At 42.2% G+C, this 22,156-nt stretch overlaps 1 protein-coding gene across 1 annotated transcript in view; it reads left to right on the forward strand.

Annotated features, from left to right (window-relative positions):
* ap3d1.L (adaptor related protein complex 3 subunit delta 1 L homeolog) overlaps nucleotides 1-21,943 on the forward strand; it is a 74,289-nt gene extending 52,346 nt beyond the window's left edge. Inside the window, exons 24-33 of the mRNA XM_018255369.2 lie at nucleotides 658-705; nucleotides 6,829-6,909; nucleotides 6,987-7,145; nucleotides 8,098-8,145; nucleotides 8,287-8,473; nucleotides 8,998-9,086; nucleotides 16,401-16,486; nucleotides 18,529-18,647; nucleotides 18,789-18,868; nucleotides 19,718-21,943. Coding sequence (XP_018110858.1) covers nucleotides 658-705; nucleotides 6,829-6,909; nucleotides 6,987-7,145; nucleotides 8,098-8,145; nucleotides 8,287-8,473; nucleotides 8,998-9,086; nucleotides 16,401-16,486; nucleotides 18,529-18,647; nucleotides 18,789-18,868; nucleotides 19,718-19,813 — 993 coding nt within the window. The 3' untranslated portion in view covers nucleotides 19,814-21,943. The remainder of the gene's footprint in view (nucleotides 1-657; nucleotides 706-6,828; nucleotides 6,910-6,986; nucleotides 7,146-8,097; nucleotides 8,146-8,286; nucleotides 8,474-8,997; nucleotides 9,087-16,400; nucleotides 16,487-18,528; nucleotides 18,648-18,788; nucleotides 18,869-19,717) is intronic.
* The last annotated feature ends 213 nt before the right edge of the window (nucleotides 21,944-22,156 follow it).

Consider the following 22,156-nt stretch of genomic DNA (forward strand, 5'->3'; position numbering starts at 1 on the left):
CTGTATAGCAAAACAATAAATTAGTAGTAACAAACAAGGGGTCATTGGAATAAAAAGTAACTAAGTGCATTATTAGAAATAAAAAGTAACAATAAGTGCATTATTAGAAATACATAAATATAAAAAATATAATTACAATACAGATTAAGTGCTCAGTGTAAAGGAAACAAAAGGCTAGAGGACCCTACCCCGTAGGGCTTACAGTCTAAATGGGAGGGTAAAAATACTTGTTCACTGACCAGGAACAAGTATTAAACACAACACACAAGAGAATACAGCAAAGAGAAGCTAGAAACTACTTGTAAATTTGCTGGGAAATGGATGCAGCCAGTGGATTAGTTCCAGGTGCTTATTAAAATTCTTGTTTATTTCAATAAATGATGTAACCCCTGTTGTAAAATATGATGGTATTAAAACTCACTTCGGAGTTGGCCTTCGTGTTTTACAGTAGGGATGCATTATTCAATATATACTGTTTTTTTTTTTTTTGATGATGATGTGGAAAATAATTTGATCCAGACTAAGTTTGTTGTTACAGAATGCTCCTGTTAAAGTTAATGTAGGCTTCAAAACAAATATTAACTCATGTGCATGTTTTGCAACAGATTTAAAATCTTACTTATATTGCATAGCCTCACTACAACTGTCTGTTTTTAGGAAATGGATTTCTGGCTAAACAATGCCACGTTGCCCTCTCAGCCACAGGTTAGTAGACTGGAGTGCCCTTTCATGTTTAATAATGAATTTAAGAACAGCTTCTAAAATATCAATGCTCATTCCCAAAATACTGCAAAGAAATGATAGATAGGTCTTGTGTTTAAGTTTAGCTAATATTTTTTCTCTTGCCTAGATTGTGGACACGGGCACCATGGGGATGAAGATCCTGTTGCTTGACGAAAGGACACTAAAAAGTTAAAGTGGCTCCTCCTCCTGCTCTGGGCTTCATCCCCTGCCTACTTCCTCAATCCTCCGTTTTCTTTTAGTGTCCTCTGTAGGAGGACGTACACTAGGTGGCTGGGAGCAGTGGTACAGATAAAATCAGGTACCATGCCACAATAGGGGTCAGCTTTTTTCTTCCAGAGCCCCTACAGTCAAGGACGAAGTGCTCTATAGCCGTTCCGCTCTACGGAGGTCTGCGGGCTTGGGGGGTCCCCCGCATTACCCTGGGCAACTGGTTTCCAGCTCCCTGGACGCTGCACCAGTGGCCAGCAAGGGGTACCTTCAGAATGGGCAAATGGCTGACTGAGGAGGTAAGCACAGTCCCTCCCCAACTCTCTATTCTCTTGTCCCTTTTTCACAGTGGAACATTTGTACCACACTTGCCGCCATTCAGCGCAACATTTGGCGCCATTCGCGACAAAAACTCACCATGCACCTTGAGCGCCATTCTGGAAGAATTCCCCTCACAGTGTGCACCCACGTCACTTCCGACGGCGTACACATCTCCAGGGGCACCATCTTGGCAAGGTTATTCACTTACCCAACGTCCGGGAACTCCCTCTTCTGGCGGCCATTTTGTCTGCGCACATTTCAGTGAAATCACGCATGGAAAATCTATTGCCATCCGGTTCCAGCACCAACTCCTTAGTGATCAGGGCCTCTGCTCTCCTACCATCTATCGGGTTTATCACTCGCATATGGAAGGCACACTTATTAGTACACAGTCACAGTGACAGGGTACAGCACAACTCTCTCTCTCCTACAAAACCAGCTATCAAGCTAGCAGGTAGGATATGTACTTGGATACACCTTCCTTACCATCATACAGATGTTCTTGCACACAGGCAGAACTGCAGTGACACTAAATGGGAGCAGTGATCCTCCTTCCTCCAGCTGTCTTTCATCCCTACTACACCTGGGACTCAAATTAAGGGTGGTATTTACCTGGGGAGTTAATTCCAAGTACTTAACCATGACAAACAGGGCAGAAGATCAGTCCCTTCCCAAGTCTCAGGCTAATGTACACGCTTCTCCCCTGGTTTCATATTTTGCATGCACTTCCTGCAAACAAAAATATTCTACCACTTCAACTGAGCCAGTGTGTGGCTCCTGTAGACCTACACCTGCAACAGCCCCTGCATTTTATCAATCCAATGCAGCCCTACCAGCCAGCTCTGCGACAGCTACGGCTATTCAAATGAGCTCAGACTCAGATCTGGTGCGAGCATTATCTCTGTCACTAGCAGGTCTTCAGAATACAAGAGACCTTAGACAAGGTCCTAGAGTACCTGTCTACATAGCCTCTAAGGGGGGCACCAAACCGTCTTCCCCAAAACACCCACCCTCTTCCCCACCGGTATCCCCAGATGAACAAGAGGAAGCCTAAGGGGAAGAGGGACAGATATTGTCGGGAGAAGACTACAAACAGGAGTAAGACGCCCTTAGATCGCAAAGAGAGCTGGAGAGCCTTATTCAGGCAGTCTTACAAGCACTATGTTTAGCGGATGCCCCGGCTTCAGCGGAGCCACGCATGAACATATTCAAGAGACAAAAGAAGTCCTCTTCCGTCTTTCCAGCCTATGAACAGCTGGATGACATAGTTAAGGCACAATGGAAAACACCGGACCACAGAGTTCAATTTTCCAAATGCTTTACTCAGAACTATCCTTTACCTCAGGAATGTACAGAACTTTGGTCTTCGCCTCCAGCAGTAGATCCACCGGTCTCAAGATTGTCTAAAACCATCACTATTCCAGTCACAGGCTTCCTTCAAGGATCCCATCGACAAGCAACTTGAGGGCTTCTGCAAGGCGATATTCACAGTGGAAGTAGGAGCCCTCCGCCCAATTTTTGCTACTGCTTGGGTATCCAGGGAAATGGAGGCTTGTGTGGAACAGGCGGCCCAACTAATTGGCTCAGAAGATTGCTCTGCAGACCTTCTTCTGGCACAGATCGCGGGCGCAAAAACATACATTTGCGACGCAGTCCTGGATGCAGCTAAACTCATCGCAAGGGCTTCGGCACAATCCATTGCAGCCAGACATTTCCTATGGCTAAAGAACTGGTCTGCAGATCTTACCTCAAAGAGATCTCTGGTCAGTCTTCCATTCATCGGAAAACAACTATTTAATGTCGAACTAGAGAAAATAATTTCTCAGGACACGGGGTAAGAGCACTTCGCTTCCGCAAAACAAGCCCAAGAAGACTTCTTTGAAGAGACTGACATTTTTTTCACCCCTTTTGCCAAAATCAGAACCAAAGGCAAAGGACACAAAATGATAAGCACCAAGCTCCAAACTGTCCCAGGTTCCAGTCAGAACAGAAATGCACCTAAGCCCTCACAGGACAAAACATCCTCCGCATGAGGAGGTGCCCACCCCCGAGAACTGCCTCTTAGGCGGACGGTTAAAAAACTTTTGGGAGATGTGGAGTCAGAAGGTTCAAAATCTTTGGGATCTACAAATAATCTCCCACGGCTATCTAATAGAATTTGCACATCTACCCCCGAGGCGATTCTTCATCTCAAGGCTTCCAACAGGAGAACCCAGGTGATCAGCTTTTCAAGGTGTTCTACACGCCCTGACCACCTCCGGAGTAGTGGAGATGGTCCCTCCAAAGGAGAGGGCTTCAGATTCTACTCAAATCTGTTTATAGTATCCAAGAAGGACGGATCTTTTCGCCTGGTTCTACACCTAAAGGCACTCAACGACCATGTCAAAAAGCACCACTTCAAGATGGAATCCATTCAATTCAGTCAGTTCTAATATTAATGGAAATGGAGGAATTCAAGGCAGTGATCGACCGCAAAGATACCTTCGTACCTACATGTACCCTGCATGGCAGGCGAACATTGGCAATTCATGGCACTCCCCTTGGAGTGGGAGTGGGGGTCATACCATACCTGGATGACCTCCTGGTCAAGGCCCATCCATGTCCCTGGCCAGGACCCATCTGCAGGCAGTGATGAAAACGCTAACACAATTTGGCTGGCAAATAGACTTCCGGCTCATTCCATCCTAGAGTACAGAGTATTTAGGGCTTGTCCTGAATACTTCAGCGGGAAGAGCATTCCTTCAGCAAACCAAGATCATGTCAATTCAATGTTATTCTCTGTTATTGGCTCTTCAAATCTGCCATGAGGGTCCTGGGGTATCCTCCTTCCCCGCGATTCCCTTTGTGTAGCTACACACTAGACCATTACAGAGGCTGATTTTGTAACACCAGAGGAGGAACCATACAAACCTAGACCGCAGGATTCCATTGTCAGATCCAGTTCAAGCATCAATCATTTGGTGGCTTCGACCAAAGACACTTCAGTCAGGAAAACCATTCCCCAACCACAGGTGGGCTGTCATCACAACAGATGCCAGGGCTTGGGAGGAGTGTTAGGAGACTTAACAGTACAAGGACTTTGGTCATAGGAGGAGCAACTGCTCCCCATCGACATCCTGGAACTTAGAGCGATCCACCACTGCTCCATTGGTCATACAGGATACGAGGTCTACCAGCAAGAATACAGTTGGACAATGTGACGGCAGAGGCATAGATCAACCACCAAGGAGGCACAAGGATAGGACAAATTGGATAGCGGATTTTCTCAGCCGCAAAAAACAATAGATCAGGGCGAGTGAAGCCTACACCCTGAGGTGTTTTAACTGATTTTGGCAAGGTGGGACACACCAGAACTCCCAGGGTTCATTGCAAGAAGCGACGATCCACAAGCCTTGGCAGTGGACACACTGGTGGTACTGTGTCCGTTTCGCCTAGCATATGTCTTTCCTCCACTGGCGCTTCTGCCAAGGGAAATCAAGAAAATAATATAAGAAAGGAGAGACGATTCTAGTGGCACCATACTGGGCACGCCACATTTAGTTGGCAGAACTCACAAGCTTAGCAGCGGACGCACCATTCCATCTTCCAGACAGAAAGGACTTGTTATCTCAGGGACGATCATCCACCCGAGTTCACCACGGCTGAGTTTAACGGCATGCCGCTTGAAGCCCTAATTCTAACCAGATCAGGAGTTCCACAGGTGGCCATAATGACTTTATTTAGGGCTAGAAAGCCTGTTTCTGTCCGTAGTACCTTCATTTTATCCAGAACCCAAGACACAGCTGGAACAAAAGCTACACAGCCTAGATGTGGTTTGTTCTCTTCGAACATATACCAAGGCTATATAGAGGAGCATCCAGCATTTAGATTCACAAGCTTACTTATTTCGGTGTGCACGCCAATTGATGTGTTCACCTTCACATCCTTGAAGCAATTTTCAAAATAGATAGCAGCACTCCCATATAGCATAAAAAGCCTTTATTTCAAAATATTCATCGGGCACAGCAACGTTTCGGACCGCCTGGTCCTTTTTCAAGCTGACAAAGGACCAGGCGGTCCGAAACGTTGCTGTGCCCGATGAATATTTTGAAATAAAGACTTTTTATGCTATATGGGAGTGCTGCTATCTATTTTGGAAACATATACCAAGGCTACCAAGAGCATCAGGAAGGTGGACAAACTCTTTGTCCTACCAGAAGAACCAAGAAGAGGTCTCAGGGCATCTAAGGCCACTATTGCAAGATGGATGAGGTCAGCTATCCTGAAGGCCTATGAGGTGCGAGGTCACACCCTTCAGAGTCCAGGCTCGTTCTACTCGCTCACTCTTCTTGGGCAATTCGCCACCAAATTTCAGCTGAACAGGTCTGTAGGGCTGAAGTGTGGTCATCTATTCACACCTTTTCCAAATTTTACAAGGTGCATACACTTAGCCGGATCGAGCTTCGGGAGGATAATGTTACAGTCGGTAATTCCCTGAACACTAGAAGTTACAGCCCTCATGGGTAGTTTTAGGATGTCCCCATTGTGCCTGTGTCCCCCTATCTAGGCAAGAAAAAAAAATAGATTTTCGTACTTACCGTTAAATCCTTTTCTCTTGTCCTACATTGGGGGACACAGGCCTTCCCTCCTTGTGTTAGTTCAAGTTAAGTTCAGTTAAGTTCTTATGTTTCTATTAAGTTAATACTCTTATATACTAGCTAGTTTAAGCAGCAGGTGGAACATGCCGTGCTTAGCTTACCTTGGGGAGTGGCTCCTTCTCTTCACATGGGTTATTAGGTAGGGCTCGTCATTCCTTCTTCTGAGGATTGAGAAAGTAAGCAGGGGATGAAGCCCAGAGCAGGAGGAGGAGTCACTTTAACCTTTTAGTATCATTTCTCCAAGCTACAGGATCTTCATCCCCATGGTGCCTGTGACCCCCAATGTAGGTCAAGGGAAAAGAATTTAACAGTACGAAAATCTTTTTTTTTTTTTTTAAGTACAAAAATTAAATGTTCTCTTATATAGCATTATTGTTAACAATTTTCTATTTCCCTGAGCTAATTTTTCTTTACAATTCAGCTGAACAGTTATCCACGTTAAATAGTTCGGCCAAATCTCAATATGAATCTGAACCCTAATTTGCATATAAAGTCTAAGGGCAGCGACACATGCTATTTCGGGAGATTAATCGACAAATCGCTTCTTCTTCGGGCGACTAATTTCCCTGAACTGCCTTCCCACTGGCTAGAATGTAAATCACTGGTGGGATGGCAATCGGATCACCTCGTTTGGAAAACAAAGCGCTTTGAGTGCCATCCCCCTGGCGATTTACATTCTAGCCAACGGGAAGGCAGTTCCGTGTCTGTACTTCCACTGTTTAAAAAGAAAAAAAGTATTTTTTATGTAGCTACTTTTTATACTGTCACAACATCATCTCTAAGTAAGATACAGAAACTGCTTAGATGGTATTCTAAAATAACTTAAGCCCAACATCATCATAAAATTGGAATTTCCACTGGTGGGTACTATATTTTGTTTGTGAGAACTATAAGAAAAAAATCGTTTTATTTCTTACAGAGCCAACCTGAAGTAAGCCCAACCAGGGAGGAGCCCAAAGAGGAAGACTTAGAAGGGGAGAGAGGGGAAGAGGAGGGGAAGGTGAGTCACCTTTTTAACTGCAGTTTAATTGTATTCCTTGTAATTATGTTTATCATCGTAGTTCTTATCTTATTTAGAAATCTCACAGACACAAGAAGAAACATAAGAAGGAGAAAGAGTTAAAGGAGGATAAGAAAAGCAGAAAGAAAAAGCACCACCACCGTCATCACTCACATGAAGAAGAACCTTCAGAATCGGTACAAAATGGAACCCTGGAAGAAGAGGAGCCTTTACCAGTAAGAGAAGAAATGGGAATGTTAACTATGAACAGAGTAGAACATGACAATATTGTACTTTGTTACAAAATGAATAGTAAAAGGAAGAGAAGATGGTTATGAAAATGTTTTGTTTGTTATCTTGAAAACACTTGCAGAATCAGAGCTAAACTGACATGATTTGATAATGTTTTCAGTATGTGTATTAAAGGAACAGTTCAGTGTGAAAATAAAAACTGGGTAAATAGATAGGCTGTGCAAAATAAAAAATGTTTCTGATATTGTTGGTTAGCCAAAAATGTAATGTATAAAGACTGGAGTGACTGGATGTCTAATAAAACAGCCAGAATCCAACTTCCTGCTTTTCAGCTCTATAACTCTGAGCTAGTCAGCGACTTGAAGGGGGGCCACATGGTACATTTCTGTTCAGTGAGTTTGTAATTGATCCTCAGCATTCAGCTCAGATTCAAAAGCAACAGAAATGACCCATGTGGCCTCCCCTCAAGTCTCTGATTGGTTACTGCCTGGTAGCCAGGGTAACCAGTCAGTGTAAACCAAGAGAGCTGAAAAGCAGGAAGTAGTGTTAAGACTGACATGCTATACATTAAATCACTCCAGCCTTTATACATTACATTTTTGGCTAACTAACTATATTAGAAACATTTTTTATTTTGCACAGCCTATCTATTTACACAGTTTTTATTTTTACACTGTACAATTCCTTTAAGATATGGGAAAACCCTCTGGTTGCTTTGGGAGTCGCAATGCCAGTAGTGGAATGTGTGTTTTATTAAGAGTCCAGTGAAGTGCAATTCTTGGTCTTACAGTATCCCTTAGTATAAGCAGATTATTATAAAAGCATAATATGGCATTTACTGTAATTGCATCGAGTCATGTGTTAATGAAACTTTCATAATGTGTGTTCTTGCTTACTGTGCACATATTTCATGTCTTGCTTCAATCTTTCTTTTAGCCTATGTCAAGTTATTCACTTCTAGCTGAGAGCCCTTACATCAAAATGGTGAGTGTCCTGCAGGATAACCATAGTCTGTTGGGGTTTTTAGTTTAGTATTATCGCCCAACCCATTTGCATTATAGCATCTAGTGTAATATTCAATCATTTAATGCCAGTATTCAGTAAGTCTCTTTTTGTCCTGTTCAGATGTGTGATGTCCATGGGGATATGCAGAAGAGCCAAGTTACAGTGTCCGTTATCCTGGAGAATCAGAGCCAGAAATTCTTAAAAAACATGGAACTCAATGTGCTTGACTCGCTCAACACCAAAATGCTAAGGCCAGAAGGAGCGTCTGTTCATGATGCCATCCCTGTTCCATTTCAACTTCCTCCAGGTAGGGTTTCATTGTATAAACCACACAGCACCTTTAATATTGGTTCAGTAAAGGACAGATTTATTACAAATCTCGAAGAATAACAATTTTGCGCAAAGTCAAGAAAGGTTTGATTAGTGTGTTTTCTCCCTATTTTGTGTTCTTGATTCTAATCATCACTTACATAAAGCTTATAAAGTTTTATTTGTAGATAATTTCTCTTGGAAATAATGGCTAAAGTGTGTCTTATTCCCTTACTGACTTGACAGCGGGTCGTAACGATACTCTGAGGCATATTTGCATATTGCATTTCTTTTGCTGAATTACTCAAAGTATTATTGTTATAATCAGTGTTGTGTAACTGGATGTGCGTGGGCTGAATGAAGCCCTCCAAGCTACTTGTATTGCCTCCTGCCTATGCATGGACAGTACAGAATGCTTAATATGGTATCATATGGACCAAATCCCTATTAAGGCTGGTTTAGACCAAAGTTATTTTTATTATTTACGTAAAATTTTGACTGATTTTCATCTTTTGATTCCAGGGGTCTCCAATGAAGCTCAGTTTGTTTTTACTGTTCAAAGTATTGTAATGCCTCAGAAGTTGAAAGGAACACTGTCCTACATAGTCAAGGTAGGTTAATGGATTCATGCATGTCTGTGCATTGTATGCTAGTCAAGTAAAAAAAAATGACTGTGTAAAAGAACAAAGTCTATGGATGGAGAAAAAAAAATATAGATAGATTTTTGTACTTAACGTTAAATCCTTTTCTCACCATGGGGATGAAGAACCTGTTGCTTGCAGAAAGGACACTAAAAAGTTAAAGTGGCTCCTTTCGATCTCCTTTTTTCCTTGCCTAGATTGGGGGACACAGGCACCATGGGGATGTCCCAAAGCTACCCATGAGGGAGGAACTTGTAACCCTTAGTGTTCAGAGAATAACCGCGTGTAACATTTCCCTCCCGAAGCTTTGGCTGAGGCGAGTGTATGCACCTTGTAAAACCTGGAAAAGGTGTGAATGGATGACCACACTGCAACCCTACAAACCTGTTCCACTGAAGCTTGGTTGAAAATGCTGAATGAAGCCCAGGTAGTGCTGAGTGAGCGAGTCGAATTTGCCCAGACTCCAAAAGGTCCGGGTCTTAACTCGGACTTCATATGCCTTCAGGATAGCAGACCTAATCCATTTTGCAATAGTGGCCTTTGATGCCCGAAGCTTCCTTCTTGGTCCTACCAGTAAGACAAGGAGACTGACCATCTTCCTGATGCCCTTAGTAGCCTTCTTGTAGGTTTAAAGAGAACGAACTATATCTAGAGTGTGTAGTTTTTGCCCCATTTGCATCTTTGGATCTGGATAAAAGAAAGGTACTACCAGGTCCTGGTTAAGATGGAATTCCGATCCACCTTTGGAAGGAATTCTGCGGTAGATCTCAACACTACCTTGTCTCTGCGGAATATCATGTATGGTGGACAACAGGACAGAGCTGCCAATTCCGAATCTCTCTAGCACAGTGATCCCCAACCAGTAGCTCGTGAGCAACATGTTGCTCTCCAACCTCTTGGATGTTGCTCTCTGGGACCTCGAAGCAGGGGCTTATTTTTGAATTCCAGGCTTGGAAGAGAGTTTTAATTGCATAAAAATTAAGTATAGTGTCAAGTAGAGCCTCTTGTATGCTGCCAGTCCACATAGGGGCTACCAAATAGCCAATCACAGCCCTTATTTGTTACCCCAAGGGACTTTTTCATGCTTGTGTTGCTCACCAAATCTATTTATGATAGAATGTGGCTCACGTGTAAAAAAGGTTGGGGACCCCTGCTCTAGCAGAAGTAATAGCGAGTAGGAATACCACCTTTACTATCAGTATAGGCAATGGAATCGATTCCAAGGGCTCAAACCGATGGTCCTGCATTGCTGACAGTACCAAATTTAGATCCCAGGGCGGAATCGGGTGATGGTATGGTGGTGCCAATCGCAATGCATCCTGAAGACAAGTCCTGACATTTGGCAGCAGGGCCAGTTGCTGTCGAAAGAGAATGGATAAGGCTGACACCTGAACCTTCAGTGAACGGAGTGCCAGCCCCTTATCTAGTCCCTTCTGAAGGAAGTTCTGCGGGCCTCTGAACTTGGACTTGCACCAGGATATGAACTTCTTCCATACCCTGTGATAGATATGGACAGAGAAAGGTTTTCTAGCGTAATAACGGTTTTCTTATCGCCAATATGGCCTCCCTGGAATTCCTGATCTGGTTAGAATTAAGGCTTGCGCCATGCCTTTAAACCCAGCCATGGTGAACTCGGATGGATGATCGGCCCTTGAGATAAGAGGTCTGCTCTGTCTGTGCGTCCGCTGCTAGACTTAAGAGTTCCGCAAACCAAGTGCGGCATGGCCAGTATGGCAACACCAGTATTGCCTCTACCCCTTCTGCCCTTATCTTCTTGATAACCCTTGGCAGCAGGGCTAGCGGAGGAAAGACATAGACTGGGAGAAAGGACAAAGTGGTGTCCGAAAAGTTGCCTGCCTTACATTAGAGGGCTTAATAATTTTTTTCACTTTTTGCAACTACTAGTGTGCTGCTAATTTTTTGCTTTGTCTATAGACTGGGGGCGAAATGGCCGTGGTATTACCAGTGTATCCATCGCAAACGCTAATGGATCCTTGCTTCTTGCGATGAACTCCGTAAGGTTGTTGTTGTACCTGGATGCCATCAAGTCGACATCTGGTTTACCCCACCTTGTTGTCTGTTGAAACACCTCTGGGTGTAGACTACACTCGCCCTATTGTTTAGTGGCTGAGAAAATCCGCTATCCAATTCTCCACTCCTGCAATGTCTACTGCGGAGATGGCTGGTACTGTTTTCTCTGCCAATAATATAATTTTCTTGTGCTTCTGCGAGAGCCGCTTGACTCTTTGTGCCTCCCTGGTGGTTGGCCACCATGAGAGATGCCAGAACTGGAACTGATAAAACGGAATCCTGCGGTCCAGATCCGCACGGTTCCTCCTCTGGTGTTGTAAGATCAGTCTCTGTAATGGTCTGGTATGCAGTTGCGCATAAGGAATCAAGGGAAATAATGATAGCATTGTCCCTAGGACCCTCATGGCACAGTGTAACGGTACTTGTTCTGCCCTCTGAAGTGCCAATAATCGACTCTGAAGAGATGTAATCTTGGTCTGTGGAAGGAATGCTTTTCCTGCTGAAGTATCCAGGACTAGCCCTAAGTATGCTGTACTCTGGGACAGAAGGATCCTTGACTTATGGAAATGTATTTGCCAGCTCATGTGAGTTAAGGTTTCCACTACTGTCTGGAAGTGACGCATGGCCAGAGACATGGAGGGAGCCTTGACCAGGAGCTGTCCAGGTATGGTATGATCCCCACTCCCTGCAGTGGCAGTTCCTTCAGAGCAGCGGCCATGACCTTTTTGAAAACCCTTGGCGCTGAAGATAGGCCAAAGGGAAGCACCACAAATGTTCGCCTGCCACTGAAAAATGAAGGAAGCAATGATGGTTGGGGTGTATGGATATGTGCAGGTACGCATCCGTGATATCGATCACTGCCATGAATTCCTCCATTTCCAGTGACATTAGCACCGACTGAACCGATTCCATCTTGAAGTGGTGTCTAGGAATGGAATACTATAAACAGATTTGAGTACATTCTGCAGCCCTTCTCGTTGTGGGGGGGGGGAACCGGCTCCACTACCTCTGAGGTGGCCACAGCGTGTAGAACCCTCTGAAATGCTTGGGTGCTTGGGTTCCCCTGTTGGAAGCCTTGAAGAACCTCTCCAGGGGTAGATGTGCTCCCTCCATGTCTCTGGCCACACGTCACCTCCAGACAGTAGTGGATAACCGTGGGAAATTATTTGTAGAACCCAAGGATCCTGGACCTTCTGCCTCCACACCTCCCGAAAGTTTCCTAAGCATCTGCCTAAGAAAATGCTCTCAGGGTTGGGCACCTCCTCATGCAGAGGATATCTTGTCCTGTGAGGGCTTAGCTGTACTCCTGGTTTTGGACCAGGACGTGCTCTGTCTTCACTGAGGATGACTGGAATTTTTGTATTTTTCAGTTTGAGCCCTCTGCCTTTGGATCTGGTTTTGGCGAAAGGGGAAAAAATGACCTTCTCTTGGGTACTTGGCAGAGTACTCTTACCTCCTGTAGCCTGAGATATTATTTTCTCTAGTTCGGCTCAGAATAACTGTTTCCCCATGAATGGAAGGCTGACTGGAGATTTACCTTAGAGGTAAGATCTGTGGACCAGTTCTTTAGCCACTCCAGAAACGCCTGGCTGCAATGAGTGGGCACAAGTCCTTGCAATGAGTTTTGCCGCATCCAAGACCCCGTCGCAAATGTATGCATTTGAGTATGCAATTTGCACCAGAAGTGGAACGATCCTCTGAACCAGTGAGTTGGGCCACCTCCCATACCTCCATTGCCCTGGGCACCCAAGTAGTGGCAAAAATGGGCCTGCCGCTGTAAATATCGATTTGCAGAACCCTTCAAGTCGCTTGTCTATGGGATCCTTAAAAGATGCTGCTTCCGTGACTGGGATAGTGGTTGGTCTACCACTGGGGGTGACGACCAAAGGTCCATGAGGAAAGGGATAGTTCTGAGTAAAGCACTTTTAAAATTGGACTCTGTGTTCGATTGTTTTCCATTGTGTTTTAACTATGTCATCCAGCTGTTTATATGCTGAAAAGAAGCAAGAAGACTTTTTATCTCTTGAAATTTTTTATGCTAGGTTCCGCTGTATCCGGGGAATACTCTAGGCTTAGGGCCTGTAAGACCTCCTGAATAAGGCTTTCCACCTCTCTTTGTGATCTAGGGCATCCTGTTCCTGATCAGAATCCTCTCTGGCGAGGAACTGTCCCTCTTCTCCTGAACCTTACTCTTGCTCATCAGGGGATACAGGTGGAGAAGGGGGAGGGTTTTTTGGGGCAAAGTGGTGTGTGTGCCCAGACCTGTGAGGATGTGTAGACAGGTGCTGTAGGACCTTGTCCAGGGTCTCTGGTAAGCACCAGCTCTGAGTCCAAGCTCATTTGAATTGCCATAGCTGTCGCAGAGCTGGCTGGTAGGGCTGCATTGGATTGATAAAATGCAGGGGCTGGTGTAGGGTCTACAAGAACCACACTGGCTCAGTCGAAGTGCTAGAAAATGTTTGTTTGCAAGCAGCGCATGCAAGATAGGAAACTAAGGGAGTAGTCCATGCAGTTGCCTGGGACTTGGGAAAAGACTGCTCTTCTGCCCTGTCTGTCATGGTTAGAGAAGTGAGGCTACCCTCTCAGGAGAACCCCCCCTTATCTGTCCCTAGGGTAGGAGGCCATGAGGGACCACTGCCTCCCTTAGTGTCACAGGTGCTGAGTAACGTGGTATAGTCTTTGGATGAAAAATAACAGTAAGCTCTGTCCTAATCTGGATGGTAGCAGGCAGAGATAACCCTACCTGAACGCCTGATAGATAATTGCAGCAGCCAGATGGCAATGGTTAGGGCTGGTAACGATCAGAAGTGAAGCGCGAGTCAAAATGGCCGCCGGAAGATGAAGGGGACGGCAACCTGACATCTCGGCAGTAGACAAACCATTACCAAGATGGCACCTGTGAAGACGCGCCCGGCACCGGAAGTGAGGCAGGCGCGTGGTGAAGATGGCGTCTATTTGTGCGCAGCGAAAATGCAGCGTATGGCGGCAAGTGAATGCAAAAAGTGGTGAGGTTGTTGGAGATAGAGTCCCCACAAGGCCCCCCCCCCCCGTGAGCAGAATAGCCTTAGCTGTCTCACTGGAAGGGACAGCGCAAATCGCTAGTCTAGAGAACCTGGGGAGGGAGAAGGGAAAGCTACTTACCTCCTCAGCCAGCCATGTGTGCCCATTTCCTAGATACCCTCTCTGGCCGCTGGTGCAGCCTCCAGGGAGAGGGAACCAGTTACCCCCCAGCCTGCAGACACCCATAGACCGGAAAGGTTAACTGAGCACTTGGGAGGAGTAGACCCTTGACTGGAGGGGCTCTGGAACCACAGACACTGACCCCTAATGTAGCATGGTACCTATCTATCTGTACCACTGCTCCATTGACCTAGTGTCCATCCTCCTTCTGAGGACACTAAAAGAAAACTGAGGATTGAGGAAGTAGGCAGGGGATGAAGTATATTCTGTTCTAGCTGTCATCGTAAGAGTTTAGTAAAATATTGAAGTGTTTGTGTACCTTGTTTATATTGTTTTTATTATCGAACATTTCTAAAACGGAAACATATTCCACAGTGCTGTAAATAAGGGTTCATAATAAGTTACATACAGACCAACTAGTGCCCTGTGAGAGACACAAGGTATGGACTGTTAATGAGGAGTTTATTCAACTGCAGGATGACATGTGAAGTCTAATGTTTTAATGTGGGAACTGGAAACTTTTGTCAGGGAGGTGTTAGTTTTAGGGCAATGACACGTGGTTCTGTTCGTCACCTTGTTTTGTCGTGGCTACAAAACACCAGAAAATACTATGCCATAGACAATACTGAGAAAACACTCAAATCAAAGGTATTTTGAGTATTTATGTGATTTGAGTGTTTTAGTAGTATTTACTATGTGCAGTATTTTCTAGCATTAAAGGACAAGGAAAGTTAAACTAAAGATATTGTTGTACATTATGTTTTGGGCTTCTGCACCAACCCCAGGCAACCACAGTCCTTTAGCAGTCAAGATCGTTTGTCCCAAAAGATGCCCCAGTAGCTCTTCTTTTCTGCTGATTCACTGCACATGCTCCGTGCTGAGGTCACTTACTGAGCTTAGGAACTGACTCAAAATATACAGTACACATAAAATATAAATGTCACAGTATAAGGTTGATTAGTAATTAATATGGATAATTACTACATGGCAGCACAGAAACCAGTCCCACTAGCATCAGAATTTAATAATCAGCCCTGTAGCTTCAGCTTGTATGGCAGTCCAACCTTATTTTCTGCTTGATAATTTGTGACAACCCCTAAGCATAGCTTCTCAACAGCTGCTCAGAGCCCACTGAGCGCGAGTGTCGCAGACATTTCCAAGATGGTGATCCCCTGTGACAAGTTTGAAGTCCTGGATCATTGCTGCTATTGAGGAGCTGAAACTTTAGGTTGGTGCAATAAGTTCAGTATATAAAACATGGCATTTTTACTCCTATTCATTTTTAGGGTTTCCTTCTCCTTTAAAGAAAACAGTAACACCAAAAAAGTGTTTTAAAGTAATGCAAGTATAATGCAGCGTTGCCCTGCACTGGTAAAACTGCTGTGTTTGCTTCAGAAACACTACTATTGTTTATATAAATAAGCTGCTGTGTAGTAATGGGGGCAGCCATACAAAGAAAAGGCTGAGGTTACACAGCAGATAGGAGATGAGCTCTGTAGAACCTAATGGTGTTATCTGTTATCCACTATTTACCCTTTGCCATATAGCCTTTTTAAATTTCTGCCATTGCTGCACAGCAGCTTGTTTATATGAACTATAGTAGTGTTTCTGAAGTAAACAGATCAGTCTTACCAGTGCAGGGCAACAACTGTACATGATATTTCCATTACTTTAAACCACTTTCATTTTTTTGAGGTTACTGTTCCTTTAAGTAGCTGAGACAAAACGCTATCAACAAACAGCGTGTCATTGCCAGTTAGGGAACAATTTCCCTTTAGGATCCCTTAACTGTAGTTTCCACCATTCATTCATCTTTCCATTCCAACACGATATCCAAGCCCTGTTGTTGGATGATCTTATTTATAAGGATTGCTTTTTATTCTAATGAAAAACAATATACAATAAATATCTGATTTTGCATTGGTTCTTTCAATGAAAACATCAGAGAAAAATGTAATCATTCACTCATTTTTATTTCATTAAAATGAGGACATTATTTACAAGGACTGAATACAGGTGCATACGTTTTCTTGTTAAAATGAACTTCTTGCTTTATTTGTTTTTTGCTTGCAGGACGATGAAGGATCTGCCCATGAAAAAATAGACTTTAAACTACACTTCAGCTGCTCTTCTTACTTAATTTTGACACCTTGTTACAGGTATATTTAAAATATAAATATATAAATCTACCTCATTAATACATTTTTATATTCTTGAAATGGCTACTTAGCTTAAAGGGTTTGTTTTGTGTATCTTCTTGCAGTTTCAGCCTTGCTTGTGACTAGATTAAATCGCTAAAGGATCAGTAACTCCAAAAATTTAAATAATTCATTGGGTACAACATCCCTTGTCATTTCAACGCTGTATATGTAAAGATCTTTTCTTGGAAGTAAAAGTCCTTCTTTTTGCTGTGCTTTGTTTAGCCCCACCTAGTCTGTGTTAATTTTAAATGCATTTGTATTAACCCTTTATGAGCCACTTGCCATAGAATCATTTGTGCCTGCATTAGTTAACCAAGGTTGCTCTTTAATCAATGTTGCAGCATGATTCTTAAAGGGGAACTCTGGCTACCAAACCAAAATTTGATAAAGAGGCCCACATAACACAGAAACCCCTAATATACCCATCACAGTTACCTGTTTATTCAAAAAGTATGAATAAATTCCATTTTCTATGCTGAAATCCAGCTGTTTAACATTTTCTTCTCTTTCTGCATTATTTGAAACCCTAGCAGGGAAGGCGGGACTAACCACTGATGTTACAAATTGTAGCAACTTCTCCACAGCTTACAGACAGCATACAGGAACTACATAACCCACAATGCATTGCTGTTTCTTCTTGAAATCATGTGTGCAGGGAATTGTGGGGTTTAAAAGGATGCAGGCTGAGGACAGCTGGCTGTTGATACAAAGTAACAGTGGTCAGCCAGCTCAGCAAAGTAGTCAGAGATATCAGAAGGAGAGCGGGGGGCGGGGGCTTGGCTAAGGGAACTGTCCAAACCATTAAAAATCATGAAGTCTGCATGTTTTTTAATTCATGTATATTGCAAAGTTACTTGAAATTATGTTTACTTTTCAAAAAGCTTAAGTTATGTTTTTGTGGAGTTCTGCTTTAACAAACATGGCACGGCATGATCAAAAATCAGATGCACTAAAAACACCTTAAAAGCTCTGCCATAAAATATCACTATTTCCAAATAAAATATACAGTATATTTAAAAGGAAGAAACATTTAAAGGGGTTGTTCATGATGCAGAGAGTGATATTCTGAGGCAATTGGTTTTCATTTTTTATTATTTCTGTTTTTTGAGTTATTTAGTTTTTTATTCAGCAGCTCTCCAGTTTTCAATCTCAGCAATCTGGTTGCAAGGGCCCAAATTCCCCTAGCAGCCATGCATTGATTTGAATAAGAGACTGGAATATGAATAGGAGAGGCCTGAATAGAAAGATGAGTAATAAAAAATGAACAGTAACATTATATTTGTAGCTTTTTAGAGCATTTGTTGTTTAAATGGGATCAATGACTCCCCTTTGAAAGCTGGAGAGAGTCAAAAGAAGAAGGCAATTAATTCAAAAACTATAAATAATGAAGACCAATTGAAAAGTAGCTTAGAATTAGTTATTCTATAAAATACTAAAAGTTAACTTGAAGGTGGACCACCCCTTTCAGAACTGCGTACTTACCAACACTGCTGTGAATGTGAATGCTGTGAACGTGATGGATTTATTTTTTCAGCTTCCACCATGTGTAGCCTGTTTAAGCAAATTAGTAGTGATAGCTTGTTCATTTGGGTTCCGGAAGGAATTTTTATCCTCATATGTTGACTTGGCCGCTGACCTATTGGGTGTTTTGCTCACATTACTTTTGCTTCAGTCTGTGTGTTTTGTAAAGGTTAAAGTTGGCTGACTATTTTTTTCCCAATATACTACTACTTTGTTACCATTAACATGATCATTGTTGTTTGAGCCTCGTATATATTTTTTCTGATGATACATTTCTGCTCTCATTAAAACTATTTCTTTACCTTTAGTTGTTCTAAAAAAAACATCCTTTGATTACCTGTTTATTGTTGTTCTAAAAAAATACCCTTTGATTACCTGTTTATTGCTTATCATTGTTCTTTAATATATAGACTGTGGGTAATGAACTTCCTCCTATTTAGTGAGTATATTATTAAAATTGCTTTGATTTTTTTTCTTAGTGATGCATTTGCCAAGTTGCTAGAATCAGGTGATCTGAAAATGAGCTCCCTCAAAGTGGATTGCACCCTATCATACCACCATCTTATATCAAAGATTTGCTTTTTCCATCACTTTACAGGTAACCATAAAAGCCTGTGTTTAAAGTTGTTGCAATTGGTTGCTATGTGAATCCTCATTGCATCTCACTGCATTTATTTTTTTTTATTTTTTTTAATTTAGCCAGAAATAGTAATTGTTCTCCATTTTGTGTATTTTTAAGTGGTAGAACGAGTTGACACGTGCGCGTCATTGTACAGTCGATCAATCCAGGATCATCATGTCTGTCTACTAGTAAAAAAGGTAAGCTCCGTTCACAACAGAGGAAGGCAAATTGTTAGGTTTTGTGAGCTATCCTGAAATGCAGAACATTTGATTGGGTTCATTCATAAGAAAAAAAGCAAAATGTCAAAAATGGCCACCAATAAATTAGTGTTTTGACATGTGCGCCTTTCCCAAATTCTGCTTAAACTTCTAGAGTGAAAAGTAAATAGTTGCACCTCGCTTTGTATGCTATGTTGCCTGCTTTTGTCAGCACCACATACAGGGCAGATGGGAAGTGGGTGGCTGGTAGATATCATTCAGAACTTGCAAGCTGGGATGCTAGGGAGTCATGGGTATGGCAAAGCATAGTTGTACCTGTCATTGGAATAGGCGCAAGTACAATTATGGGCCCTCTGGGACACAATTTAACTGTCCAGCACTTGAGCGTGTACCATTAGTAAACAATCCCTTTGAAAAAAAAAAAAAAAAAAAGACATTCTCACTTTCATTCTTTATCCTCATGTGACAAGATCACAGTTTGCATTATACTGATCATTTATATGTTTTGTAAACCGTTTAACTGGTCAGTTTTACCTGGTACAAAATGGTTACTTAATTTCTAAGGTAATTATTTTAAGCAAGCCATATCCTCACCCGATTCCACAGTACCACTGGAGTCTTGAGATCTGACTAGGGTATGCTACATATATGACTGCTCCTACTATCTAGAGGCAAAATATATTCAGAATAACCAGCCACCAGGTGCAAATGTAATGTATATATTTGTGAAAACAACAGGTATTGGAGGATACATACAGTACAGGGCTTAGAACATGGACAGGTTGTTAATGTCAATGTCCACCCCTCCCACATTTTTTTCTCCCAAAGGGTGGCAGTTCGGTATCTATTGATGGGAAATGCAGTGACGCCTCTCTTCTCAGCAGCCTTCTCAGTGAGATCAAAGAAACACTTTCAAGTTCTTGAGCTGGAATATGCCCTCCTCCTTTTAACTGTATCTGTTCCTCCTGGAAGCACTCAAAACAGAAACTGAAAAGGCCCACAACCTTCTCCCTTTCTCCAGTTGTCTCTTTGATCCAGGCGCATGCTTATGGTCTTTGCCTGTTTGCAGCAGGAGGTCATTTTACTCTCTCACCTGAAAGCAAGACTGTTTCACTTTTTTCTTTTAAGCCTGTCCTGTCTGTTATTTTTGTTCTGTTTTTTTCTTTTTTAAGATCATGTGAGGCAAAAGAAAAGCTATTTTAAAAGACCTGTGAATTTACCCCTTTTAATGTCCAAGTGGCAAAAGCTATTTCAGTGAAAAAAAATTAATATTCAATTGTTCTGTCATCAAAAAATTGCTTCTCCGTGTCCATTTTAGAAAGGAATGGCCCAACAAACATAATAGTTGTCTTTGCCTAGAAACAAGGTACTGACATTGAACTTGCAGCGCCTTTCATTGTTTTGTTTTTTTTCTTCACTGGGAATATAGAGGTAGTTTAGAATTCTTTCGAATCATACCATAATTTAATACTATGCATCTAGTTTAATCACCCCAGATGTGCACTTTTTTGTTTTGTTTTGTTCTCGCATTTCCTTATATAATGCATGAATTGCCGTTAAGGCGACAGAATAATTCTTTGGTTTGCTTTACCCCTTTGTGCAATATGTGGTTTGCTCTGTTTTTTCTTTATAAAGACTAAACATTGTGTAGTATGTCTCCTATAGTTTATGCATAAATAGACATTCCTGTACAGTAAGATCCACTTTCTGTGGCCACAAAACTGGAATACCCAAACCTCAGTCTTTACCTCACTTTCAACCCTTCCACTCAGTGTGTGTGACTAAAGGTTTTTTTTTTGGATTGCTCTGTTTTTTTGTGTTCCTTTACCTGTACCTGCGTCTATAAAGAAATACCCATATACAGAGGAATTCTGTTGTGCCGTTTGGTCTGGCATTGGTCTGCAGTGGACTTTTGGTGTCATATCGGCAGTCTTAAAATCAGATGTGCATGTCTCTCTATCCGCAAAATTGGTTATTTATCAGAAAGTTGGCAATGTGGTTTTAACTGTTGGTGCCTTATTGTAGCTGTGTATGTTTTTCCCCAGATAGACTGGTGTACAACCATATATTGTTAAAAATGTGTTGTTTTTTTTTTAGAAACTATGACCCAGGGCCCTGGAATGGCTTGCCACCCTTTACCAGGGAAATGAGCAGAGAAAATATTATAATACCTATTTATTCTCCTTTGTAAATGTGCTTTGAAACAGGGCAATTGCAGTATGAATTCACACCTATGTGGGATATATTTGAGCTTCCATGAATATCGAGGATGTAGAAGGGCAAACCCATGTTTTGTGGATATTCAGTGCTGTCACACCAAAAATTAGTAGGGGTAAAGCAGCATTAACAGTGTTTGTCTACATTCTTCTTCTAAAATGCTAAAACCACACTCCATTACCAAAATGCCTAAAGAGACTGCAGTGGCACTGAACCACTATTGTGTTTAACAATGTACCCCCCCACACACACGCATACCCAAACAGTGAGGGACACTAGGAAGCAGGTCTGATATCGGCTGCTGTGGAAGACCTTTTCTTAAAACAAAACAACAAGTTATCTGTATTTCATGCATACAGTTCCATACATTAAAAGGAAACTTCTGGGAGCTGTGAATAGTTGTCAACTACAAAAGGAAACCCGAATAGCCGTCTACATACATTTCTACATGGTATCCTGTAAGTTATTCCCAAGTCAGGCATATCTTACTGTGTTTCTGCTGTTGTACAGTGTACTTAATGGCAGCAGCATTTGTTCTGTGTTTTGAAATTCTTTTACTTCCCATATCAATTACTGCCCACCCCTCACACACTCTCGAGGTGCTTCCCTAAATTTGTGTTCATTTTTAATTTGTTGTTTTTGTTCCCCACCTCTTGCCTGTCATAATGGCATGTAGAGTATCTAATATCATAAGATCCTATGTGGTGAATCTAGAAGTTTTGAGTTTGTATGTGTAATTAAATTCGTTCTTGACATTCCTTTGGAAAGAGGACAGAAGGGTACCACAAACGCTGCTGTAATTGTTTCAAGATGATCCATAATAAAGTATCAAAATCATTCTGGTTCCTTAAGTATTTATTTTAACAACGGAATAATAGTTATACATACTCTACCCACTAATCACTAGTTTTCTTTATGAAAGCTTGCTGCTTGTTTCTACATACTTTTATTACTAAACAAATGGAAATCCACAACTATATCTTTTTAGGCGCTTGCTTCCAAAAAAAAAAAAAAATTCTAGCATTTCTTTATATCGGTGTTGAAGACATA

Source organism: Xenopus laevis, chromosome 1L, assembly GCF_017654675.1.
Source record: "Xenopus laevis strain J_2021 chromosome 1L, Xenopus_laevis_v10.1, whole genome shotgun sequence".
Taxonomy (NCBI): domain Eukaryota; kingdom Metazoa; phylum Chordata; class Amphibia; order Anura; family Pipidae; genus Xenopus; species Xenopus laevis.